Source organism: Coffea arabica, chromosome 2c (assembly GCF_036785885.1).
Source record: "Coffea arabica cultivar ET-39 chromosome 2c, Coffea Arabica ET-39 HiFi, whole genome shotgun sequence".
Classification (NCBI taxonomy): Eukaryota; Viridiplantae; Streptophyta; class Magnoliopsida; order Gentianales; family Rubiaceae; genus Coffea; species Coffea arabica.
In genome coordinates this window covers 12506825-12534312 of record NC_092312.1, presented here as the reverse complement: position 1 = coordinate 12534312, position 27488 = coordinate 12506825, and the positions used below count along the sequence as shown (strand labels likewise).

The 27488-nt window shown below is 36.3% G+C and overlaps 2 protein-coding genes across 2 annotated transcripts; both read left to right on the top strand.

The window, feature by feature from the left end:
- The first annotated feature begins 3981 nt into the window (after positions 1-3981).
- On the top strand, positions 3982-10766 carry LOC113726086 (auxin response factor 3). The gene is made up of 11 exons (XM_027249602.2): positions 3982-4513; positions 4670-4951; positions 5201-5257; positions 5684-5860; positions 5992-6076; positions 6181-6271; positions 6383-6544; positions 7183-7302; positions 7373-7448; positions 8891-9053; positions 9134-10766. Exons 2-11 carry the CDS (start codon positions 4691-4693, stop codon positions 10099-10101), a joined length of 2160 nt encoding a protein of 719 aa, XP_027105403.1. The 5' UTR covers positions 3982-4513; positions 4670-4690; the 3' UTR covers positions 10102-10766.
- A 2457-nt stretch (positions 10767-13223) lies between these two features.
- On the top strand, positions 13224-17637 carry LOC113726085 (MLO-like protein 6). Its single transcript, XM_027249600.2, has 14 exons — positions 13224-13568; positions 13674-13731; positions 13899-14050; positions 14427-14543; positions 14745-14805; positions 15184-15272; positions 15359-15433; positions 15528-15616; positions 15720-15769; positions 15871-15911; positions 15994-16167; positions 16426-16461; positions 16545-16673; positions 16801-17637. Exons 1-14 carry the CDS (start codon positions 13440-13442, stop codon positions 17116-17118), a joined length of 1518 nt encoding a protein of 505 aa, XP_027105401.1. The 5' UTR covers positions 13224-13439; the 3' UTR covers positions 17119-17637.
- The last annotated feature ends 9851 nt before the right edge of the window (positions 17638-27488 follow it).

Sequence of the window (27488 nt, the reverse complement as noted above, 5' to 3'; positions counted from 1 at the left end):
TTAACTTCTTTTTTAAAATTTTTTTTTTCATATTTATGGTGTGAATTAGATTATTAAAAATGATTCAAAGTGACTTAAGCAAACGCCACTTGGAGGAGAAAGCAACTCTGAATATGTTAGAACTTAAAAGTATGGGCCTGGCGACCGTGAATTGTAACCCCCATATGTCCGGCTCTCTGCAACAAGGTGTACCAAGCTATTAGCTAGATTGCTACTAGACCTCTTTTGCTTGGTTTCCCAAATTGACTTGGCCTTTATCAAAGATTGGCATCTTTATAAAAGGAATTGTACCCGGCCATTACTATAAAAGAAAAAGAAAAAGAAAATTTCACTATTGAGAATTTTGTCCCTACCTTGTATGAATTGACAAGTCTACCCTTATCTTGAAGCTACAATTCACCAACAGGGTAACCATAATGATGAGTTCTTGGTCCCAAAAAAAAACAGAATGATGATAATTACTATGTGCGGAAGTTAATACCCTCCTGTTTCGTCCTCGGGGGCCACAGCCATATCCTGTCTCCCCCTACATAAAAAGTTCATCTGTGGTCTCCTTTGTTTTTTATTTGTCCAACAGACACTTTGTCCATCTCGGTTCTCTAGTAAAGTAATAGTACTCCGAATTCATTAGGATTGATCCGAGGGAATCTAAGGTTAATTTTTTTTTATTTGTCAAGGCTCTTTATTTTAGTTTCAATTAGCATGTTGCGTCTAGTTTATTTTTGTTTAAAGTACTTGCTGTAAACTTTTCTTTTTCCTCTTATAGTTTTTGTGTTCGTCATTTTAAACATGGAGCATAATATATGCTCTTTCAAGTTGTTGAATAAATTTTCTGAAATTAATGGCTATTAAATGCTAACCAAAAGACAAGGCAAACAAAAGGGATTTAGAGGTTTTGAATTCAATTTCCATCCCCTTCACACACACACACACACACACACACACACACACTTCTTAAGTTTTCATCCATCCCATGCTAAAAATTATGGGATAATTTCAAAAACCTCTCTTGAGATTTTTGATAATTTCATGTGGTTTCCTTATGGTTTTAAAAATTATACCTTCTTTCCTTACCCATTTAAAATGACAATTAACATTTTAATAAAAGTCTCTTGTTGTCATGTTTATACAAATGATGGATTTTATAATTTTTCCCTTTTTCATTCTTATTTATTTCTCTTGTATTTCATTAGAAGTATAGAAGAACTATCAATATTGTTGCTAATATCTATTCAGATCAAACGTTAAACTAGTAATTTTTTGATGACTTTTAATATCATGCAATTTTTCTGTAACTCTTTTTTTTTTTTGTATCAAAATCAAGAATAAATAACAATAATTAAAAATAAATGGCTCAAAATCACTACCAAACTATGGTGGTTCTATCACTAAACAAGTCCATAAACTTTTATTAAAAAACAGTCCATAAATTTAAAAAACACAATATAACACTTTATTCTCTATCTTAAAAATAATCTATATCCCCAATAAAATACTATAAAAATAGCTTATCATAGCAAAAGATTTATTGTTATATTTGATTATTAAATAACAAATATTGGTATGAAAAAACTCGAGAGTCTTTTTTTCAAAATAATCATGTCAAATTACTTTACAAATGTTTAGAAAAATGAATCAAACTTTATAAAATAAGGGCATTTTAGAATATTCATTAAATTTTTGACCTTATTTTAAGGTTTAGTTACCAAAGTATCAAATTAAGGAAGGTAAGTGTAATTTTTAAAATTCAAAAAAACTAAGTGCTGAGGTTTCTGAAATTATTCCAAAAAATATCGGCAACTTCAGTGCATGAGTGTGGCTGAAGCAAATATCTTAACATCATCATTTGGTAAAAGTTGAGCAAGTGAGACGCAATCCTTAGATATCAAAAGCACCTTTGTTCAAGTTATTCTCTCAGCGAAAGGTGGCATCAGCCGAAATCTTGAACCACATATTTGCTAAAATACATACTGGATCAGAATTGGCATTTTTCCTTTGGTAGATATGCATTGACAATGTAGTCCTAAAAGGGGAGGTGGACGGGATTTTTATTAATTCTTGCGGAAGTTTAAATATATGTAGTTGTAAATATGAAATGATATCCCAATTTACAGCATTCATGAGTTTTGCATTCCTTCCACCAATTTCCCAATAATTGTCGTGCTAAGTACTAGTCTTATGACATGCCACCCCTATACCTCTTAAAATATCCACATGAAAAAGGAAGAAAAGGATTTAATATTATGGTAACTCGACAAGGCCAAGTACCCTTGCGCTCTCTTGAAGTTGGAATTATTAGCTTTTAATATATTTGTTAGAAACGAGAGTACAACTGTCTAGGAAGAAACTTTAGGTACAAAGGCCATATCGAGACCAAATTAGTAGAATTAATTCCATGGCTACAATCTGGGGATGTTACCGTTGCCGCATTTTAGCTTCTTTTATGGTAGATATAAAGTATATCGATGACTTATATTTTTAACTAAGATTACATATGAGTTGAACCACTCGCGAGTAGTTGGAGTCGACCTCCAACTGATCAAATCGAGCTCGAACTTAATTATTAATTTAAAGATACTTAACTCGTTAGATCGCGAATTAATTCGATTTTATATATTTTTTATTTTTATTTTAATAATAAAATTACATATATATCCATAATATTTTATAATTTATTAAGAAAAATTACTATTTTATTTATTTTTTTAAAAATAAAATAATTATTTTTTATTTTTTAAACTCGAGTTCGAGTTTTATTGTAAGAGTTCGCCGAGTTCGAACTCGAGTGTGGTAAAATTAAGTTAAGATTTGATTCGATTAGATCCAAGTTCTACTTGATTTGGTTGACTTGCAGTCCTAACCCTATAAAGAAAGTAATTGGTAACCTGATTAAATTTTTGATCGCTTGATTTTCATATTTAACATAAATGTATAGGCACTTAAACCCACATTTTCCGGGCTAAAAGGCCATAAGCATAAATGCATGAGAAGATAATGACAGAAAGGATAAGAGGGACCCCCAGCACAAGAAAATCTTATACTGGTTGTATGAGGAGGGGGGACGGTGGCGAAACGAGTTCACGTATTAGCTCTGGAGTCGGCACAGCCTCGCAGTTAATCCCATTAAATATCTATCTTGAGATCCATACTGTCATACTATTTGTTGTTTGTGACGCGACGTTGTAAGATAACATGATAAAGAAGTCTTTGGATTGTATTTTTCTAAAGAAAAGTTTTGATGGTGCGGATGAACACCTTTTTCAATCTTTTTTTTTTAATTTTATTCTACAAAACTCTTTAAAATAGCAATTCAAGTGAACATTTTATACCTAATAATCTAGTTAATCAAAATAAACTAATAAGGTTATATACATGTAAATTTTTTTAGAATGCATTTAATTAAGCAAAAGTGATTCCTTTTTTTTAAACAAAAAAAAAAAAGAGTATAATCATGTTAATGTTACGTTTGTAACTGCAAATATAACAAAAATACAGCAAGCAAATATCTGATGCCTCTGCAAAGTTTATTTTAAATATATAAAAAAAAGTCACCAAATATTTTTAAAATTGTACCGATCTATCACCAAATTTTTTAAGGTAGAAAGATCATTGTTTTTTTTTAAAAAAAAAAAAAAAACGAGATACAGGAATCATTACAAATTTAGCAGCTAATTTTATTGAAAAGAGCACAAATTTTAGAATTAGCTGCTAAACTCATCGGAAGCTTTCAAAAATTTGTTTGGATAGCTGATAACTATTTCTCAAAAAAAAATTAAAATTATTGAGAGATTGGAAAAACTGGTATTAGAAGGGTGAGAAGAAATGAAAAGAAAAAAAAGGGTGTACAAGGGTGAGGAGAGAAAATTGTAGAAGGAGAAGGGGGACAGAATAGACATCCGCCCGAAAATACAGGGCGATAGTACGCACTTCCCCTCAATCTCGCTCTCACAAAATCCTCCATCCTTTTCTAATTTTTCTTTTATTCCCTTTTCCTTCCCCCCATCTCTCTCTCTCTCTCTCTCTCACACACACACACACACTCTCTCTCTCTCTCTCTCTCCTGCTTTCCTCTCTCTCTTAGTAGCGGCAGTTGCTGGTCTTCTGCACCTGCTGCCTCCTGCCACTTGCACCACCACCACCTCCACCACCAGCTCAGCTACTGTTAAATAATCAGATCATGAGGAATTTCCACTAAATAATTCGTGTATATTTGTGTCCATTACTCCTCACTCACAAGTCCCATACCTTGCGACATGCTGATGCCGGCGGAGTATAATTTCGACAAGTAGAAAAAGGACGGAAAAACTCAACTAAAGCCATTTTGTTTTTTTTTTTCTTCTAGAGAGAGAAAGTACAAAAATCTTGCTGGGTCTCTTTCTCTCAAGTCTCATCTCATCTCTGGGTCATGTTATTATTATTATTATTTTTAAAACAATGCGTTAAGTGCGCGGGCTGATAACTCCGTACTTCTGTTGATTACCTCTCGCTAGCTGGCAACTAGCAACTAACAAAGGTGAGCAGGAGCTTCTTCACTCTCTCTCTCTCTCTCTCTCTCTCACTTGGATTTTCTCTCTTCGTAGCTAGCTGTCTTTGGATGCATATTCATGTAGAGCTGGATGAGTTGGTTTAAATTGCGGTCGTGTTTTGAACCTTTTTGTTTTTTGGTTAGGGTTGTGGGTTGTTGGAGACGATGTGTGGATTAATTGACTTGAACACGGTGAACAACGACGACGACGGCAACGGAAGTGAAATGACGCCTTCTGCTTCGGAGTCGGTGTGTATGGAGCTATGGCACGCTTGTGCCGGGCCGTTGATTTCGCTGCCGAAGAAAGGGAGCCGAGTGGTGTACTTGCCCCAGGGCCACCTGGAGCAGCTCGCTGATCAGCTCTCTCTATCCAATATTGATCTTCCTCCTCACATTTTCTGCCGCGTCGTCGATGTCAAGCTCCATGTAATTTAGTCTCTCTTTTATTTTATTTTATTTTTACAAATGCATGTACAGTAATTTTTTGTCGAATATATTGAAATGTGTGCTCTCTTCTTCTTCTTCTTCTTTTTTTTTTAGTAGTATTGTCTTCTTTATTTAAAGGTGAAAATCTATTTATGGTCTTCCAGTTGTAAGTTGCTGCATTTATGCATTTTCTTTTTGAAAATTCTTGTACGCTTGTGATAATGTTGTGAAAAATGTTTGTTGGGATAGGCGGAGGCAACTACTGATGAGGTGTATGCACAAGTTTCTCTGCTTCCAGATTACCAGGTTTGGTTCGCTGCAAAACTTCTGTTTTTAAGTGGTTATGGTACAGCTTAATTGGGCTCTGTTTGAGATACCCTTTTGGTTTTGAAAACCAAGTTAAGTGTCATGCAAGTATTTGTTTTTCAATGAATTCTGTAAGGGGAAGGCAATGGTTCCAATTAGAGCCAAATGAAGTATCCTCGTCTATTTCATACAACTTGCTTTTCGTTTAAGAGTAAACCACTCTCCTCCTGCTATCCTCAAGCGGAAAGCGTTTTTGTATTGAACTTGTTGCTCTGCTTCAAGGTAAAATTTCATCATGAGATGTGGTCTCACGGTTCTATATGAAGTCAGAAACAGTATTTGCTTTTCCTTCCTAATGTAGCTGGTATTCTTCATTTTTGACAGTTGGGGGGAATAATTTTGTCTATCTTGCTACCTTTTCTGCAGATGGAGCATAAATGGAAGGAAGGGGAAGTTGAAGTAGAAACTGAAGAAGATGTTGAAGGCGCTGGAAAGTCTCTGACGCCCCACATGTTCTGCAAGACCCTTACTGCTTCAGATACTAGCACTCATGGGGGTTTCTCTGTCCCTCGTCGAGCTGCTGAAGATTGTTTCCCTCCTCTGGTAACCACGATGATTTTTGCTTACCAAACTAAGCTGCAAATTTTAACGGTTTTACTGAAACATATCTAAACATGCGCGCTCATATCTTGATTGACTTTTGAGTTTTCCCTTTATATTTGTTTCAATTTTAGGATTATGAGCAACAGAGGCCTTCTCAGGAGCTTGTAGCTAAGGATCTGCATGGAATGGAGTGGAAATTTCGGCACATATACCGGGGTATGTAGAAATGATCATTTATTGGAACTGGATCCAAATACATTTTAAAGAATGCATGCTAGATGGCTTGCTTAATTTTGTGGTCTGAAATTCTGTTTGAACAGGGCAGCCCCGAAGGCATTTACTGACAACCGGTTGGAGTGCATTTGTCAATAAGAAGAAGCTTGTTTCTGGAGATGCTGTTCTTTTTCTGAGGTGCCAAATGCTAAGAATTTTTTTGGCTTTTGTCGTTTATCCTTCTTTGTACTAGATACTATCTCTTGTCAGAAAAATGAAAACTGCTTGCTTTTTATCTTTTTCTGTCAGGGGTGGTGATGGAGAACTTAGGCTTGGTATCCGAAGAGCTGCTCAGCTAAAAAGTTGTTCTACATTTCCAACTGCAAGCCAACAGTTCAATGCCAGCAGCATCATTTCTGTGGTCAATGCTGTGACCACGAGAAGGGTCTTCAATGTCTGTTACAATCCAAGGTATGTTACACAAGCAGTTCCACTGGCCTGCTCTCTGATCGAAGTGATGGACATGAATCATAGATGGTTTGAGTTGATTTCCTAGCAAAAGTTTCTTCAATTTAGTTGCTTCCACCATTTTAATATATACTTGTCTCATTCCATCAGCTGCATGTTTGATATTTTCATTTCCTAGTCTTTCTGTGCAAGCTAAAAACTTGTCCCAAAATATTGATAATTGCATTTGTCAGATTAGCTTGAAAATCTTACTTCATTTGTTTTCATCCTTAATTGAAAAACACAAATAGTAATGTGGAATAAGATTTTCGTGAGGGCATTGCCTTACTCTACTACTGTCATTTCACGAATGTATTTATTTAAGTTTTGGAAACGTTCATGGTATGCGTGCCCTTTAAAGTAGTAGAATAAAGTTAAATTTGGCGATTTTCTTGAACAATATAGTTCCTTGTACTAGTTGGAGGTTTTCATGAAATTTTGTGGTTGGATGATAAAAATCCACAGGAACATTTACTCTTGTGTTGAGTAAAAACACTCGTAACTGTTGGTCTGAAATTTCTTTTAGTGTGGCATGTAGCTGAATAGTGTTCTCCAGTTTGTTTATCCCAGAATGTCTTCTCTTTTGCACCTGCATATTGTAGGGCTGGCTCATCAGAGTTTATTGTACCTTACCAAAGATTCTCAAAGAGTGTTGCACACTCTATTTCAGCGGGAATGAGATTTAAAATGCGTTTTGAAACAGAAGATGCAGCTGAGAGAAGGTTGGTTTGAAACTACATTGCACGATTCAAAGGCTTAGACTATCTCAACTAATTATTACTGCTATGGCAGGTGCACTGGACTTATTGTTGGGATAAGTGATGCTGATCCTGTTAGGTGGTCTGGTTCAAGATGGAGGTGTCTATTGGTATGATCTTATTTGATTGCTATATGTTCTATTATTAGCTAGCTTGAGAGTTTCTGATTCAAATGATGCTTTAGAGGCCTGCACCTTGTCTCTTCATGCTGTAAACTGTTGCAAGATATGCATTTTAAATTTGTCAACCGTAGGATCCACATGAATTAAACATTGGATTCTCCTTTTATGGTTTACTTCTGTAAATTGTTACCTAGGTAATATGGCTTGCGCATGTCCAGATTATGCATTTTACCACTTTTAAGAAGTTCAATTGACAAAATGTCTATGTTTTATCTGAATTGGTAGTCTTTCCATACAGGTTAGAAACTTAAAATGTTTTTAACTTTTTTCCTATACATTAAGAATTTTGGGAAATTTTAGTTTTGCAACTGTAGCACAGTTTCTTTTTGATGACTAGGTTTTCCATCCCTTTGGTTGGTACCTAATCTCTTGCTAACAGCTAGAAATCATATGCAAGGTTGTTGCTGCTTCAAATTGCAAAGAAAGGCACTGTAGCATCTTTATGGAAGTTATTTCATCAGCTGCTGTCTAGAAATTGCCAAATAACTTATTCTTAAATATATTGTTGAAGATGGGACGAAGCAAGAAAATGAACAGATGTCAAGCATACGGAGGATTTTGCATTATTGAGTTTGAGAAAAGTAAAAACTAGAGTGGCCTGAGATTAAGTGAAGTTAATAGGGTACCAAACATGATGTTTGCACATTTCAGAGATGTGAAATACATGGCTTCCGATATACTAGGATTAAGCTTTTCCTTTTTTTTGGTTGGTTATACAAGAGGTATCAGTGGGTGGCAAACCATTCAATACTTGTGAGAGTTTACATGCCTATACAATATTGTATGTGTTCAAAAGATTGGCAATATTTACTGTGGTTAGTATCCTTTAAAAGAAACAGAAAACAGAAAATTTTCGATGTGTTTAAAACTTCTGGATTATGAACTGTAGTTTGATAGTTAATTTTTGATGTGGCACTTGTATGAACCTTCATAAACCTGCTTATGCCCAAGTGAGCTGTTTTTTAAATGCAAAATGTATACTCCTGTAATTCGGTAATTCTGATACTTGCGATCCTTCTGGGTAATCATCACCTTGAATGTATGCAGATTCAACATAATCTCATGTACTGATTCATATGCTTGTCTTGTTTGTCATCCTGGAAAACTAAATAGTGCTCTTCTTTTATGCCTGAGGTAGAGGTTATTTCCAAGTTTTGCTGTTGTTTGAGATTGCGACTCCATTTGCTAGAGGGAACCCTTTATTCATGTTCTGATATTGGTCAATAATCTATTTTTCTTCTGTCTGTAAAGAGATTTAATGCTTGTACATGTGTTCGTCTTCATGTCAGTGGGTCAACTTTTCTTGTGTGAGGGATAGTTTTTTGACATCCTGATATTGATTCATCCGTATTCTTTGCTGGTTTCTACAGGTTAGGTGGGATGATATGGAGGTGTCTCGGCATAATCGAGTGTCCCCTTGGGAGATTGAGCCATCTGGTATAGTTTCTGGTCACAGCAGCTTAGTGACCCTGGGAACAAAAAGGACGAGGACCGGTTTGCTAACGACCAAACCTGAACATTCAGTTGCCAGAGGTCTCTGCCATCCCTTGTACTGTTTTGTTGTTTATAAGTACTTAACTAAGGAGGATCTAATGAATCCATGCCATGTGCAGATGCAACAGGAATATCAGAATATGGAGATATAAGGTTGCAGAAGGTCTTGCAAGGTCAAGAAATTGTAGGTTTGAATAATCCATATGATGGTTTTGATGCCTCGAGTCAGCATCCATCAGAAATGAAATCTTTTCCCAATACTAAAGATTCCAGGATTTCTGTAGTGCCAAATCAGCTTAAATCCCTGCAAGGAGACTCTTTTGCTTCACACGAAGTGAGCTTTGTTGAACCTTTTCAGTTCAATCAGGTCTTGCAAGGTCAAGAAACTATTCTGAACCAATCATATGGAAGAGGGCCTGCTGTTGATATTGTGCTAGAAAGTAGTGGGTCTTCTATACTTAATGGTGTGCAGGTCCCAGGCCAGGGGAACAGATGGTCTGCTATTCGGGGTTATCCTACTCATGTTCAACCTCCCAATCCATCAGGGCAGCTGTCATCACCATCTTCTGTTATGATGTTTCATCAAGCAAGCTATCCAGTTTCTAAAGTGCGTGATGCACCATGTGGTGGTAACTTGGAGAAGTTAGAGGCTTGCAACCGGGGTTTATTTGATACTTCTGAAAGGTATATTAGGCGGATCAGCGTGTGTTCTCCTGAGAGTAGCTCTAGGAGGGAAGATGTATATGGATCCAGTTCTGGTTTCTTGAAAGACCATAGGAATTTGGGTTATGCAGACACTGCTTTTCCAAATGAATCATCACATAGAAGAGGCCAGACTGCAGTTTCCATGTGCAAAAATAGTTGCAGGCTTTTTGGTTTTCCTTTGGCTGAGGGGAAAAATGGCACAAATGAAGAAAACCAAATTCAAGTCAAAATGCCCTATGACCATGACGCAGCTTTTGTACCCGAGAATGATGTGCAATTGCACCCAAAGCCTTCACTTGTCACTAAGGTAACTGGAAACAGTTGCACTAAAGTAAGTGACCTCTATAATGTAAGAGATATGCTTCTCGATATAGCTTTGTAGTGCAAATCTGTTTTGACATCTGAGTTACAAGTAAATGAGCAGATGATGAAATGACTTATAACTAGTTGAACTTTTTATATTAGTTGTTGTTGCTTTTGACCACTATGGTGAAAAATGGAAGGCATGCCATGAAGTAAAGATGGATAGGTGTTTTGCTAAAATCCCAAAGCAAGCGTGATTTAGGATTTGTATGAAGATACGTTTCAGCAAACGTCAGAGGCACAGATTTTAGTCTCTCTTGTCGTGGTATTGGGAATGGTAGTTAAGAAAATTGGTCAGCTCTATTTCTGAGCAGCAGCCAGCTTGTTTCCTGATCTCTATTTCCTTAGACCGAATGACTGAAGGTAAGTGAGGCATCTGAGGCTTCAGTTATATGATGCAGTGCATGAAAGGCATAGCTGCTCCGATGGCTTGTTTAAAACTCTAAATTTCTTAGAAAGATTCTGCATGGTTCTGTTTATGATTTAAATGTCCATTTTGATGACAATCAATTTGAAAAGAAGAAATTATGTAGTAGCTTTTATTTCTGGGGCAAGTTCTTCCCCATGGATATGTACTTTTGAAGCAGTTGTGCCAACGGCTCAACTAGATTTGCCATCTGTCCCTAAGCTCCTTGGATTTTGTTGTATGAACACGATTTGTGAGTTGAGGGGCTTGATTTCTTCTATTGTTTTCTTTATTCAGTTCATAGGAAAAAGTTCTTCCTCAGAATGTATGACCTGCGATTCTATAACATGGTTATATGCACGCTGATATCCTGTATGAACTGTGGAGTGTGGGAAGTAATATTTAAATTTTCATCCTGTTTGTTTCCTTTGGAGCTTGCTTTTGAGTATCTCCCAGTTCTTGAATCTTCTTTGACAAATTAGCATTGGCGGAACTTGTCGCGATAACAGTGTCCAATGCTAAGTATATTTCCGCCATCCACTATTCTCTGGTGGAGTTTCTTTCTTCATCTAGAATGGTATTTTCTCTAGTTTGGGCTCTGTATTTCGCCGAATCAAGCCAATGCATTGTAGCAGTCTTATTCTGATCCAGATCCTACTGTATCCCTATAACCAGTTAGCAACAGTGTCTTGTGGAATACAAATGTAAAATTTATATCCTTTACAAGAATACAAATGAAAAGTTTGAAGTGCTCTAATCAGATGAGTACCCAAATCTTGAACCATACGGACCAGATTAGAAAATATTACTGTATAAGTTTAATTTATGGGCCCAAACAAAGAAATGCGAGACCCAAAAAAAAAGGAGAAAAAAATTTCTACATTTTGCGTCTATATTAGGTTTAACTAAAAATGAGCTTAGATATTTTTCCATGACCATGGACTTAGGGTATGTTTGATAAAATTGAAATCTAAATCTTGAATCCATTAAGATATTGAATTGTTAATTATTAAATTTAATAGATTTGAGTGTATATCACATTCAGTGATAAATGAATAGCTTATCACTTAATTTTGAAAGCAAGTTTGCCTAGAAAATTCAGTGCCACTAAATTAGTTCAGATGTTTAATTTTTGATTATCAAACACGTCTGAACATGCTAAAATCTGAATTCATTAAATTTAAATGTTGAATTGGGTTATCCAATAGGGCCTTAGTAGTGCTATAGATGTAAGTGCACTAGACAATTTGCAACTCATACATTGCCCAATCTGAACCATGAATTATAAATTTGGTGCTTTTTAAATTTTTTTTAATTTAAAATTTGAAATCTTTAGATTGAACTGGAAGAGAAGCAATTGAATCTGGATTGCAAACTGCCTCGAGACCTCAGTTTGGTTGAACATGCAGTCGGAGTTGAGTCACGTGGGGCTTAGGGCAAGGACGATTGTCACAAGCAATTGCCCCAAACTTTTTATAGCGTGAATTTTGCCAACAATACAAAAATTCAACATATACTTTTCTTTGGTGAACAGTACAAGATTTTAATACTCCCATTACAAGATTGTACTAATTGTGTTCAGTGAATTACAATTTGTTATCAAAGCTTTACACCTGTTATGAATGGATCCTACGCAGTATTAAGTCATTGATGACCATTGCTGCTTCAAAACTGAATTTCACTTGAAGCCCTCGAGGGAGTAAGGGTACAAACGGTTGTCAATAGCAACTATTGGAAGAGGTTTATAGTCTAAATTTTATCACTATGGCAAAATTTCAAAATGTAGAAATCAGATGACACCATATAATTTTGATGTAACTAATATATATATATATATATGTATACCTGAACGTTCTTTGAATATTAGGCCAATGGCTCAGTGGTCATCATCAGGGAGAGGCTTGAGTTCCCCTTGGGCTGTTGGTGAGAGTTCAAATCTCACCTGCAGCGAAAAAAATCTGAGGGTTGTGCTAGAACACTCCCTTGGTTTAATTGGGTCTATATACCCACTAACTCCCTGCCACAGCCTCTGGAATGACATTATACTTGGGTGTTGTATCATTGCTGGAATGACATTATATGTTAACTAGTCGGCCTCATAAATTTCATTTCCCGCAAAAATTGTCCTTTGTAATTGAATTGAAAATAGTTGTAACAAAAATTTAAATATGATAGTATAACAAATTATAAATTCACCTAGAACCAGAAAAAATTATAAAATTTACCAATTTACTTCGAAATGTAGCAAGTACAACTTGTGATGCCCGAATTGAACAAGACTAACGGGGGATAAAGCCGCCGGTGCACCATAAACCATCAACGAGGATTACCTCACGCGTTGATCGAAATCCTTTTCACACTATAGTGGGACCTTGAGGCTACAGTCACCACCGATCATGCCCGCACCAATTAAAGCCTGGTTCACCCCTCCGCACCACCATGTAGACCGCGGTTGGCTTTTTTATTTTTTATTTTTAGCCATGCGGCCCTTATGGTTGGACCGGTTTGAGGTAAGCCAAACAAAAAAACGACATTCTTAATTGTCGTCTGCATCACCGTTTACACTTGACCCACGTCACCGCTTTCGTTACGCCGGGGGAATAGTAGTCAACCATCGCCCCAAAAGCGATTTCATATTTTGACCAAGCACTCAAATAAAATCAAAGAAAATAGCAGTGACCAAATATAGACCAATTACTCTAAAAGTGTTAACCAATCAGCAGACATTTTCTATTTCCCGGGGTGTTATTATTATTGTTGCAATTTTTTCCTAGCATTTTCCAGTCTCAAATGCTCAAGAATTGGAAACAAAAATTTCTGTTTCCCCACATTACCGGATACACTTTTCTTCAATCCCTTCAATTTCTTGGGCTGTCTTCTCTTCTTCTGAAGGGTTGGTACTAACCTAAGTAATTGTCTACCAAAGCATAGCCGGACTACTCCACCCAGAGATGGCTGAAGGAAGTGGACATGAGGAGACAACTCTTGAGCATACATCAACATGGGCAGTGGCAGTTGTTTGTTTCATCTTGATTGCTGTTTCCATACTTATTGAACATGGTCTTCATCTTCTAGCTAAGGTAAGTCATACATTTCTTAATCTCCTTTCACTTCAAACATTTTTAGCTGATCAACAGTACAGACGCCTGCAGTTGCTTGATATTTGATGTTCTGGATTCCTACAGTACTTACAGAGGAAGAGGAAAAAGTATGTTCTTCATGCTCTGAGCAAAATCAAATCAGGTAAGGACACTTAAAAAAATCAGCCACACTTGTATGCCCAGTATTCTTCTCGAGTATCATGGGATTATGCTACACATACCAGGGTTTATTCTGTACTTTTGAGTAGATAGTTGAAATAACATTTTTTTCCTTGCCAATGCTCTGCATGGATATGATGTTATGTGCAGATTTACTGCTCTTGGGATTCATCTCTTTGATGCTGACAGTGGGAGAAAGGCCGCTTGCAAAAATCTGTATTCCAAAGGGCGTTGTTGAGACCTTCCTACCTTGTCAAAGCTTGACTAGTGAAGACGATGAAGAATCAAAATGTCAAGAACAGGTATCGACCTAACAGGTTTTTTACTGAATGTTTCAACAAATTTTGTTGAAAAATGAATATGTTCATCATATTAAAAAAAAAAAATATATATATATATATATATATATCTCTCCAAGATTTCACCTATCCTGTGCTGGAAATCATTACTATGATGCTTATGAAACTTGTGTACGACATTGAACTTATGGGATCTAAGTCTCATATTTTGGGTTAGAATCTTACCCTTATGAGGCAGCAGTTATCTTCGTGTTTCTTTTCCACATTAATTAATCAAGTATCTTGATTGGTGACTATGAATCGATAAAAATGGAGTCCTGTTTCTTGAGAGATGAAGAGCTGAATCTTTACTACGTGGTTTTTGAAATTGTGATGACAGGGAAAAATGTCGTTCATGTCAAGAGAAGGTGCGCAGCAACTCCAGATGTTAATTTTTGTGCTTGCTTTTGTCCACGTTTTATCTTCATTTCTAACTTTCAGTCTTGGAATGGCAAAGGTAAGAATTCACTGTTTTTACAAATATTCCTGTGGTGTGGCTTGACTAAGGATTGATTAGATCTTGTTATACCATACAAATCCAAATTAGCTTTCAAATGCATACGTTGGACTTTTTTATGTATCTTTCATGAAGAGGAAACTTGAAGACCTGTATCTGATCAATATCATTGGCTTTTGTGGTCAATCTGACAATTTCCAGATGAGAAAATGGGAATCTTGGGAGGCAGAAACAAGAACCATGGAATATCAGTTTTCAAATGGTAGACTTTTCATTTGTTTTTGTTGGTCTTCTGAGATGCTAAAAATATTATTATTCTTCCTTCTATTACCTGAAAATCATCAGTTAACTGCTCCAAAACTCGGAAAAGCAGAGTTGGAAATTTCAATTACATGGCAACACGGGATGTAATTGTCAATTAGACTCTTGGAACAGCTCAGGAAATGTCTTATATCTCTCAGGAAGTCTAATAGCAAACAATTTCAGGAAGCATGCAAATAAGTTTTGGCTAAGTTCTTGAACTCTTCTGATCAGACTAAGTTAATATGGAACCACGAGTTTACTTAGACAATGTAATCTGCTCATTGTTGAACATGACTTTTCTTCAGCTCATTGTTGAACTTCAATGATCTTCACTTAGATCCAAGAAGATTCCAGCTTATTCATCAAACAACATTTGGAAGGCGGCATCTCAGATTTTGGAGTGAATACCGAATTCTTCGTTTACCAGTTAGTGCTTCACTCGAAATCTTTTTGGCATTTTATCCAATGCATTCCTTTTGGATCTGATGTTCTGTTGGCAACTTCTTTTGCAGGTTGTTTTCTTTCGACAATTCTTTAACTCCGTTTCCAAAGTTGACTATTTAACTCTGCGGCGTGGATTTGTCGCGGTACTTCTTCCTCTGTGTCTTCAGAATATCGAACAGCTTTATTGCCAGTTAGCTTCAGAGTTTCTAATACCCTGCTTTGACATGCTTCTTTCAGGCTCATTGTAAAGAAAAAAGTAGCTTTGACTTCCAGAAATACCTGAGGAGAGGTTTGGAGAAAGATTTTGGAGTGGTTATTGGGATGAGGTAATATAAACTTTGAAAAAAAATGTCATTGCATCATCCTTATTTATGTTTAGAATGACGCTTAGGCCATATAAATAACTCCTAAAATTGACATCTTTTGCAGCCTCTGTATCTGGATTTTCTCAGTACTTTTCATATTCTTCAATGCATACGGTAAAATCTAGACCTACTCCACTATCCATAATACTATATATTCTTGGCGAGATGAAATTGTATGCCACAATTAACATATACTAATTGCCTTCTTCGTGCAGTTTTTCACAGCTATATTTGGCTGCCCTTCATTCCATTGTTGGTAAGCAAAGTCAATATAAATAGTTTCCTGTTCCAAAGTTTGCAATGGAGTCGTTGTTGAATACTGATATCCTGCATTTCAGTTTCTGCTGGCTGTTGGGACAAATCTACAAGCTATTATAACGAGAATGTGCTTGGACACCAATGACAAATCCTATGTGATTCGAGGAAGCCTTCTCGTTAGGCCCGGTGACCATTTCTTCTGGTTTGATCGACCAGAATTGCTTCTCCACCTAATGCACTTTATTTTATTCCAGGTAACCTTTTCCTCTTACTATGCTATGCAGAATCCTGCATGATTTCGTTGTAATGAGCGTAGATTACTTCGTGAAAAGGACTATAAAAAGCAAAAAATATGAGTACAAAGTTCTTGAACGAAAATGACTTGGTAAAAGTAAAAACCTGATACTCCGTCCATCGACAGCCTTCTATTTCATCAACCATACTCTAGTACTAACTTCTTGGACCAATTCTTTTTCTTCACAACTTAATTCGAGCTGTCTTTATCATTGCAGAACTCATTTCAGCTGGCATTTTTTTCATGGACTTGGGTAAGCTTTTGTGAAGAAATGATTTATGCATTCCTTTCCTAACCTAGAGGAGATGTGCTAAAAATTGAGCCCTCTATGAACAGTACAAGTTTGGACTGAGATCTTGCTTCCACCGACAAACTGAAGACATTGTAATAAGAGTCACCATGGGAGTGCTTGTTCAATTCCTCTGTGGCTACGTAACGCTTCCTCTTTATGCTCTAGTAACTCAGGCAAGTAGAATTAGTCAAACGTTACTATGTTATCAATGCAACTGTTGTACCATGAAACATTGAAATCAACACCATCTGACTAGTCTGAAGATAAATGGCTAAGGCGATGAAATTTAATTCTGAGCAGATGGGCACATCAACGCTAAGAAATGCATTTCCGGCGGCAGTGGTCAGAGGCCTGAAAAGATGGCGAGCAAAAGCCAGGAAAAAGATAGCCAGGAGGAGCCATTACGCCCCTTCTTTAGACGCTTCGTTAGATGCTTCACTTACTTCACTATCTTTCAGCACTCTCGACGCATCCCTGTCTGTAGAACTAGGATACGCTGCCGATGAGTCCATTATATCAGCTGAGATAGAAGATGATGACACTAGTGATTCTGGAAAGCAAATGGAGAAGGTGGGATCTTTTGAGGGCTTCGATATGGGAAGAATGCAACAGTTTTGAGTAACTTTTTGAAGGGAATGGCTTGGAAGATTTGATGCTGCAGGCCAAAATCATGAGATTGATCCCGGGAATGCAATCATTGTAAGTTTTTGAAGGAAAGGGTGTGGAAGATTGATAGAGAGTAGCAACAACATTTATGGGAAATGATAAACTATACTAGATGGGAGATTGTTCTCAAGAAATCCCAGCTTGCGGCGTAACATTTAAAGGCTGCTGCTCCAATTGTCCTTGTTGAGTACCAGATCATGCTTTTGGAGGTTATTTGAAATCGGCCTTTTTTTTCTTCTTATATAAACATCTAGCTAGCACTAGCAATGTTGAGTAAATTTTGGACAGGCTGGTAGAACATAAGGCTGCTAGTCGATTGAAGCACTGCTTCCTCAATTTATTTCATATCAGGAGATGAGCAGCTGCATAAGCACACAATCACTTGGGATCCCCCCAAATTTGTGTATGAGGCAGCAATTGGATGGGATCATTCTTGTCTTAGCATATGGGAGTTTGCTTTCATTTCTGAGATGTTGAGATAGCGAGAATTTCATAACGTTTCACTTATAAAATGTTAGTTCTAAATTAAACTAAAAAATCAACAAGTATTATCGTACAAATTTTTTTTTTTTTTTTTTTCACTTGGATGCTGAGGTTATTATGCAGATTCCATGAAAAACAGTCAAATAAGCTCGAAAATTTTAATGCAACCATATTTCTTGAAATTAGTATCTGTTGAACACTAATATGGCCAAATCTTAGACCATAACTTATTTGAACAAATTTTGATTAATATTAGTTTTTGTAGCTAAGATAGCACAATGCCTCCTTTTCAAAAAAAAAAAAAAAAAAAAAAAAGAGAAAAAAAGAAGAAGATAGCACAATGATTTCATATCTGACTATTTCTTTTCACGTGGAATAACATAACGCCATTCTATTGGATACTCAACATTGGGTGTCACTCTCACAAGTGGTCTTCAACCACTATTGAAAATTGAAACACATAATAATTATGTTAGGGAAATGTTATTTCCGTTTCCATTTTTGTTAATCGCCCTTTTACTATCATTTTTATCATATATTTTTTTTATTTATTAGACTATATGATAAAATAAATGAAAAAAATATAATTAATAGTAAAAATTAGAGTGTAAATAACATTTTCCTTGAAACTATCGTGAATTTTTTGTCATTGTGGGAGAACAAGACCACTGAGTCATATCCATGGAGCACAGAATCAATTTTCTCCATTATCGTTTTATGGACTACGCTCGCCTCTTGGGCTGTTTTCGTTTACCAGTCGTGGGCCTTGTGACAATTTAGAGAGGAGCGTAATCTTCTTATTGCCATGAGTAAGTGAGCGAGCTTATTGGGCCACCCATTTCCTTTCTCAGCTCTTGCTTCCGTTTTGACTGCAAGAAAGCTAAAAATAAATGGTGTGGCGACTTGGAATGGGAAATAAAATCGTCTAAATGGTGTGGCCACTTGGAATGAGAAATAAAATCCTGTTTCTGAGCCTTTTTTTTTTTTTTTGCAATACATAAATTTCAATCAAAAAAATGTTATTTGTACTCTCATATTTATTAATCACACTCACACGATCATTCTAATCATGTAATTTTTATTTATTAAATTATATAATAAAATAAATGATAAAAGTGTGATAATAAAACAAAAACTGCAGTTTGTTTGGACACCCCAATTATCCCAAATAATATTTCGCTTGCATTATATATGCATTTTTCAACCTACCTTTTTATATTTTTAATCACTTTTTTATCTCATATACATCACATTACAAAAAATGCTACAGTAATTATTCTAAATAATATTTCAAATAATACACTGTCCAAACAAACCCGTTACATTTCATAATAAAATTACAGTACAAACTCCTCAGTTCTTTCACCGCAGTGGAAAGAAGCTGCATTGGCTAATAGCTGTCCTTCTACATTTTTGTTCATCCTGAGGAGATAATAAATATACTGTAGCTGTCAGCCGGTCTTTCACTTTGTGGGGGAAAAAAAGAGAAAAAAAGAAACTGCCGATCATGCAGCTACGTGTTGAATGGAGGTAAAATGCAAGGACCATAAATGATAGAGAATCACGTGAAAGTGAAGAGGTTTGGGGGGGGAAATTTTTCAGCAGAGGTAAAAAGACTTAAAGCTGCTGTCCTTCAATTGTATGCTGGACGAATGATTCGTTTATTGTTACTGTACCTTATAGCTATAGGATTAGCCCACTACTTGGGCTCCAAGAATAGCTTCCTCCTTTAAAGGCATACCCCATAGGAACAAAAAATTTTGAAGTATCAGAAAAAGGTCTCGACTTGCTATAGTTCACTCTCTGATTTTAAAAGAAAAAAGAAGAAGAAAAGGAAAATGGAGAATTTGGGGTTTGCTAATCTAACACTAGGAGCGGCTGCAGCTGTAGAAGAACATCAGGGAAAAGCAAATGATGACCCATTCGAGCGATTATCAGATGAGTTGATAGTTTCCCACATTCTTGACAAAGTTTCTGAAGCCAAATACCTCTGCAGATGTTCCCTAGTCTCCAAAAGATTCTCTTCTCTAGTCTTCGTATCCAAATCTGTTTCTTTGAAAATCCCGGTTGAGATGCCAGTGGTCCAGCCCGATCCCACTCCCCGACTCGCTGCTTTCCCCGGAAAACCAGTCCATGCTGTCACCTATCCCATGGGTTTCCTTCAGCTGAAGGCCTACAAATGCATCAGGGGGGGATCTTCGCCACCCCACTGTGCCTTTGATGCGGACCTCATGCTGGACTATCTCCCGAAATTTCTTGGTAAGTTCACTGAGTTGAAATCCCTTGCCGTGGAATTCGATTATTCGGCTTCCGGGGTCGACGGCAACCTCAACTTCGCTAAGCAGCCGGTCGTAAAGTGGACGTTTGACCCGGAGGCTTGGTGCTTTGTCCTAGTGATTGCACCTAGAAGCATTGACGAAGTGGGTGAAAACATCTACGCCAGGGAATCTGATTTGCATCAGATTGTGTCTGATGTCCATGTTGGTGTATTTGTTTGCTCTTGTATAATTATGGGAGGTCTGGTCCGTCTTTTATCTGAATCCCTTGCTCAAGTTGTAATCACGGATTCGAAGAAGCAAGGCAGGATTGATTTTGGAGAAACTGAGATCGTCGAGATTACTAGTAAAGTAAGGCCATTCATGACTGCAGAGGAGGACAGCAAGCTGTTGCTTAAAATATGGGAGGAATCTACGTTTGAGCAACTTCAGGAGATGCACGCAATAAGCGCAGCATTTGCATCATTACCAGCTCCTGATATGAAGGTGACTAGTTTTTTCTTGGGCAAGGGCAAAGCCAAAGGCAAGGGCAAGGGTAATAAAGGTAAAGGCAAAAGTAAAGCCCGCGGTAACGAAGGTGATTGCGATGATGATTACCAGGAGGTTAAAAAAGCCTTCCAAGGTCCACAGGCTTTCTGTCTCAATGCTGTTATGGAGATGCTGAAGGAGATTAGAGGAAGTTTTTGAGCAAAAAAAAAATAGCAGCAGTAGGATGTTGGATGTGAACTGTGAAGTGAAAAGTCGTTAATTAGTAGCAGTTATTTTGATTTCGGGCTTTTTTTCGTTCTGGGGTTTTTAGTTGTTGCTACTCTCTCCCTCTCTCTTTGTATTTTTTGTTCTTTTTATTGATCAAATCTGGGGTTGTTAAATTGTTATTAGTCTTTTGTGTAATCAAGGGAAGGTAGTTTTGGGAGAAAGAAAGGAAGGTATGGTTCTTGAGATTTGCAGTCGTAGTAGCACTTAATCTAAGGGATCTGAAAGATACTGCTGATGTGGTGTTAAACAGTTTTGTTTTCCGGAATGAAATCGGAAGGGGAGTTTCTATTCTACTGAAGAGAATTAGTACTTAGTACCTTCAATCTATCATAATATTATTGTAATTGCCATAGTATTGCCCAATTTAGTCCTTCTAAATTTCTGCACAAACTAATTTAGTCCCTCATATTTTCAATCTCAACGCTCTAAGTGGATTTAGTCCTTTATACCTTTAAGTATTATTCATGATATAATAATTGAAATCAATTCAATAGAATTTCCCCAAATTAATTAAAAGTTGGAAAATGGTTTAATCAATGGTAAGGAAAATGCCACTTTTGAATTAGGGGTGGGTGGGTACAACTTACGAGGTCGATGCCCACCAAGTATGAAAATTAAATATGAAAGCATCCAAGGCTAGTAAAATCTCCAACACAATTTAAATAAAAAAGTTGTTATTCATCTTCAATGTTCTTTAATCAAATACTTCTAAACCAAGCATGCAATAAATAACAATCCAAACGAGATAATATATCTCGCAATAAATGGAAAGGGTAGTCTAATTTTGGTTATGACATGTAGGTTGTAGCTCAATTGTGCTTATCGAAAGAATGCAGGAGTAACCAACGGCCTTTGGGCTATTAGTCACCACCAATGACTTTAAATCTTAGTGGGATAGGAGATCAAGGGTTTAAACCTTACGTCCCATTAATGTGTCATTATATGCGATTTTTTTCTAAATTTGTACACGTGCGTAGTACATCCATTTAATCCAATGGTGGTTTAATCCTCATTAATCTCTCTAGGTCCCAATGGGGCTCTCCTCCCCCTCCTAGTGTAGGCTAGAATAGAGTAGAAGTAGGATTAAATTAGACTAACTGTTGCCATTTGATTTAAAAAAAAAAAAAGGAATCCAGGATTGACGTAGCATACAAGTTATGTAAATACACCAACATGTGGATGAAAAAATATTTCATTGTTAGCGTCAGAGAATCACCTCTTCCACAGATTTATTGTAATAATTTATTTTCTACCACAAAAACATATGTTTGTTGTTGTCACATTGCCACTATATTTTGGTTGACATAAATGTGAAAATAGCATGCCTTTTATACAGGTTTCAACATATATTTAGGTGAGTTACCTTCTCTCCGCTGAAAAAGCTAGCAACAAAATAGATGAAGTCAACTAACACAAACGCACAAATTAGTTAAATTTAAACTTGAGACCAACATGGCTCTATTTTTGTTCGCACATGAACATTAGGCTCTTCCATAAACTTTGTGGAATCAAAGGTCTTTGGCTTGCAAATTTTCAATGAAAAATTCTTACATTTTCGGTGAACGCATTTTTTAATCATTTTTTTTAAATTTCACATGTACATCAAATCAGTATAATACATTTTTCTATAAAAATTTCAAAAAAAATAGCAATCCAAACGAGAATCAGTCCTCTTATATTTATGGACCAATTTGGTCATTAGAAATTTCAGCACAAACTAATTTAGTCCTTGATGCTTTTAAATCTGAACTCTTTTGTTCGTCTAAGTGAATTTTTTACTTTATATCTTTTTGTTATTATCCATAACAAAAATTGGAAAAGACGTAACAAAGAATTTACCGTGTTAATCAAAAGTTAGGAAAACGGTTTATGACGAAACCAATCATCCTTGAATAATAGATCCCTTTTCCGGTGTGTTTTGTCGATAAGTAGAGCGACTTATATCTTTGAATCATGCTACTACAACTCAAATTGGAAATATCTTAATATTCATGTTGTAACTAGTCAAACGGATTAACAATTGGTTATTGACTAATTAATAAGAACTAGGAGTTTTTTGAGACTGGGTAAATTTGAAATATAAAGTGATCAATATCTATTTTCACCGCTGTTAAAAGCTAATATAGCTGTCCTGCGGTCCTCCACTTTAAAAGAAAGGGCCGATGTCTTGTTTACCGTTATAGTACTCCATGTCGAATCGAGGTAAAATCAGAAAGACCATAAAAGATGAGCTCTCTCGCCTCACCGCGAGAGGCAGAGATAAAAAGCTGCTGAGCTTCAATTGCACGCGGACAAAAGAGGAACCGCCTCTCGTTTGTGATTTGGTACATACACCGTTATTATCATTATTGTACTAGTAGTAGCTACTTGGTCTCCAAGAATAATTTTCTTTTTAAAAACTCATACCCATAGAAAGGAAATTTTCTTAGTTTGGTTTGGAAAAGAGCATTAAGTAGCTGCTACTTCACAGTTCACACTCATAAATCTGCCCATCAAAAAAAAAAAAAAGGGGAAGAAATGGATGATATGGGGTTTGTTAATGCAACACTAGGAGCAGCTGCTGCAGAAGAACATCGAGGAAAAGAAATTGTTGATCCATTCAAGCGATTACCAGACGCAATAGTTTCCCTCATTCTTGACAAAGTTTCTGAAGCCAAATACCTCTGCAGGTGTTCCTTAGTCTCCAAAAGATTCTCTTCTCTTGTTTACAAATCCGAATCTGTTTCTTTCAAAATCCCTGTTCAGATCCCACTCGTCCAATGTGATCCCACACCCCGACTGGCTGCTTTTCCCGGCAAACTGGTCCATGCTGTCACCTATCCTATGGGGTTTCTTCAGACGGCAGCCTATGACTTCGTCATGCGGCCATCTTCGCCACCCTATTGTGCCTTCGATCACTTCCTAGTGCTGGATTATCTGCCAAAATTTCTTCGTAAGTTTACTCGGTTGAAATCCCTTGTCGTAGAATTCGATTATTCCGCTTCCGGCGGGGGCAACAACAATGACCTCAATTTCACCCAGCAGCCAGCCGTAAAGTGGACGTTTGACTCAAATTCTTGGTGCTTTATTCTAGTAATGGCCCCGAGAAGCATTGACGAAGAGGGTAAAAACATCTAAGCTAGGGAAGCTGATTTGCACAAGGTTGTGTTTGATATCCATTTTGGGATATTTGTTTGCACTTGCATAGTTATGGGAGGCCTGTTCCGTTGTTTACCTGAATCCGTTGCTCGAGTTGTAATCACCGATTCGAAGAAGCAAGGCAAGATTGGTTTTGGACAAGCGGATCTTCTGGAGATTGCTAGTCAAGTAAGGCCATTTATGACCCCAGAGGAAGAAAGCAAGTTTTTGCCGAAAATATGGGAGGAATCTACCCTCGAGGAACTTCAGATGAACGGAGCAATGTGCGATGCTATGGCACTATTACCATCTCCTGATATGAAGGTGGCTGCTTTTTTCTTGCGCAAGCCCAAAGCCAAAGGCAAGGGAAAAGGTGAAGTCCAAGTGGGGAAACACTGTAACTATTAGTAGTTACTTTCTTCCTCTATTTGCTTAAGCCTTTAAAAAAAAAAAAAAAAAAAAAAAAAAAAACTTGGTGATACAGCCGCCTGCTGTTAAATCACCTCAAGAGAAAATAAGATGGTGATGGACAAATCATCACCACTAATTTCTAACTGGGAAGCTGGCAACTATCTCCTGGATGGATATCTAATTTGCCCTTCTCTATTTTTGAATCAACACCTTTGCTCGGCACGGTTCTGCACCAGAATTCTGTAACCACCAGGACTAATCTCTCCGAGGACAACCACATTATTCATGTCTGCTGTATATTCCACTTCATCTCCTAAATGTTTCTTTTTCCCATTAATGTTCTTTTTCAGAACTTCTATAATTTATTTACCCCCCTTAAAAAATTGATACATAAATAAATAAACGAATAAAGAAAACAACTTGTATAATTCAAGGAGCAAAAGAAAGCAAAACTATTCATAGAAGTTTGGCTTCGTTCCTATTTGTGATCCGTTTTCGAGACACACTCGTAAGCCCATTATTTAATTTAGACTCGCTGCTAAAGTGAAATGATTGGCATGAAATTTGTTGGATGCCAATTTATTATAGTTTGATGGCTAGAGAATTTATTAATTTGGGTTGAAATTTGGGATCTGTAGTTTGCGAGGGGTTGAGAATCAGGAAAATTACCTTGATTTGGGATTATATTGGTGGTTGTTGGATGTTTCGAGGGTGTTGTTGTTGGGCGTGGCCGCCAACTAGGATACAATGGAATTATTGTTGCAGTGAGCCGGTGTTGATGCATGGAATGGTTGTTGGTTTTTTTTTTTTTTTTTTTGCCTTTTGCATATATTACATTAAGAAAAAGAATATTTAACCCCCAAATTTTTAGCATTAGCCGGCTGGGAAGACATCTATGAGATTTAATCCCACAGCGTCCACCATCTTACTACAACTCTTTCTAGTATTTAGATAGAATATGGCCAATCCCGTCACATTTTGAAGTTGAGGTAAACAAAAAAAAAAAAGTGTCAGAGATGCAATACATAATTGTTAGACTCGAATCGGACCAGTCGAACTAACTTTCTTCTTGAATTGGTTAGCAATACAAAATTGCTTTCGTAAAAAACCAATCAAAATCGGAAAAAAATCAATTAAACTATTGATTTGGCTCAATTGCCCGGTTCTCAATTTTTTTTTTTTAAATATAATTTGAGTTACCTAAATTGTAAGACTTTCATTTACTAATAAGAATAAGAAAATGTCACTAACCTCTCTCTCTTTCACACACACACACATATATACAAAGTTTTCCTATTTGTATATTAAGTCTCTCTTATTTTCTTGGCTTTTAACTTTCAATCTCAGAGTTTCTCTATTTTCTTTAGAACCCCAACTTAAGGGACTTGGGTTTTATATTACTGTTTAGGGGTTGACCCAAGTTACTTATGAATGAAACTATAAGTTCAAAATGGTTAATTCAAATTACTTGCAAACATATAGGTCCAAACATAATTGGGGACGTTATCTCATTCGACATAGGTCAAATTTCTACTGTATCGCACCGATGTGAGATATCACCGTCACTTCTACTTTTCGAATATCACCATCACTTCTACTTTGTGTTTTCGAACTCTAAAGGACCTTCACTTCTACTTAGAAGTGTATAAAATCGAAAAATTTTTATTTATCCATCGAATTCAGAATTTTGAATTCGGTAATTCGCAAATGAAAATTGGAATATCTAATTTCGAATTAGACGAAATTGGGTCGAATTTGGTAATGGGATTTTTTAAATCGAAAATTCCGATTTCGAATTCACAATTCGAAATTGAAATCGAAATATAATAAATTCCGAATTACCAAATTCAAGAATATAAAAATTATTATAATATAAAAATTATATTACATATATATATTATTTATATAAATGTTGTTTATATACACCAAAATTCTGTGCTTATTCCAACTAAAAGTGGTGATCTTTCATGCTTATTTACACGTTCAAAAGCTGGTGGCCAAGCGCTCAATTTGTCAACTTCAATTTGTACTAGTTCGAGTAACCCTCATGAAGTAGAATTCAATTGTTCGCTGCTTCATATGTTAGAAAATGAGAATTTGTGTGTCACGCAAGATTCCAAAACTGTCCTCCACGAGTTATTTAGCACTTCATCCATACAACAAGTTGCTCCACGTTTTGTCCATGCAAGATGATCCAAATCAATGTCAACTAGTGATGGATTTTACACCTTTGCACAATCAAAGTCCCAATGTGCAAATCCATGACCAAAGGTCGACAAGAGAGTTTTGGAGTGCAATTTGGAATTTTCACAAGTTATATACAAGTTGGTTCCTATCTTGGCGAATATCTTTGTTCGAAAGCAACCTGAGGCTGACCAAACGACATATGGCTTGGCTCATGATCCTTCATCTATTTCCAACGTTACTATCTTCTAAGCGCACTGTCAATTTGTGGATAAATTACTTTTAAGAGAAGAAAAATGATGCAAACATGAAGAACCTGCTCCCTTCCAAATTTATAAAGATTATTCAAAACTGAATTGGTAATGTTACTTTACTACAACTTGTTATCATTCATAAAGAGTAGAAGCAAGTTAGTTTAGTTAGTTGTTTTAGTAAATAATGTTGTTTAGTGGTAGTGTCAAATGAAGGGTTTAATTGTCAATTTAATTGCTGTTTTAGTGGTTTAATTATAAAGTTAAATATTCGGCCAGATTAGTTTTCAAAGATGCCGAATCTTAATTGGATTTTTAGTCCAAATCACATCAGGGTTTGAGTCATTGTAAGGCTAAAAATAGCCTAGTTTTTCCAATATTTATTATTATTGAAAATTTTCAGAAATATGTGAGTTATCACTTTTCTCTTGCTCCAAGAGAACATTTCTTGAATACTTGAGAGTTTTGTTAAATTATTCAATTTGAACTTATCAATCAAGTACACACCTTAGTTGTGGCGTTCTTCTACTAATAACATTGGTTCACTTAATCATTTAATTATGGGTTGAGATTTAATTCAAGATTCATAATATTAAGGTTTAGACGGATCAAGTGTTATTCCGCATCCCAACTTGATTTCTTCATCTTGGTCCAGTGTTTGGTGGGATACGAGTTCATACTTTCGTGGTGGATTCGTATCAGTTTCAAAAATTCTGATACCAAAATTTCGATTTCAAAATTTCAAATTATTAATTTCGATTCACACACCTACTTCTAGTTATGGAGTTACTTGCATTCAATACTCCATCTCATGAATGTGAGATATCGCAATCACTTCTACTTT

What these genes read in the sequence shown, in the direction of transcription:
- LOC113726086 (XM_027249602.2), top strand. Translation starts at nt 4,691, where the DNA reads ATGTGTGGATTAATTGACTTGAACACGGTGAACAACGACGACGACGGC. An exon ending in CTCTGCTTCCAGATTACCAG is followed by an intron (nt 5,258 to 5,683) that starts GTTTGGTTCGCT and finishes CCTTTTCTGCAG; the next exon opens with ATGGAGCATAAATGGAAGGA. An exon ending in CAAGATGGAGGTGTCTATTG is followed by an intron (nt 7,449 to 8,890) that starts GTATGATCTTAT and finishes TGGTTTCTACAG; the next exon opens with GTTAGGTGGGATGATATGGA.
- LOC113726085 (XM_027249600.2), top strand. Translation starts at nt 13,440, where the DNA reads ATGGCTGAAGGAAGTGGACATGAGGAGACAACTCTTGAGCATACATCA. An exon ending in TCTGAGCAAAATCAAATCAG is followed by an intron (nt 13,732 to 13,898) that starts GTAAGGACACTT and finishes TGTTATGTGCAG; the next exon opens with ATTTACTGCTCTTGGGATTC. An exon ending in CATTTTTTTCATGGACTTGG is followed by an intron (nt 16,462 to 16,544) that starts GTAAGCTTTTGT and finishes CTCTATGAACAG; the next exon opens with TACAAGTTTGGACTGAGATC.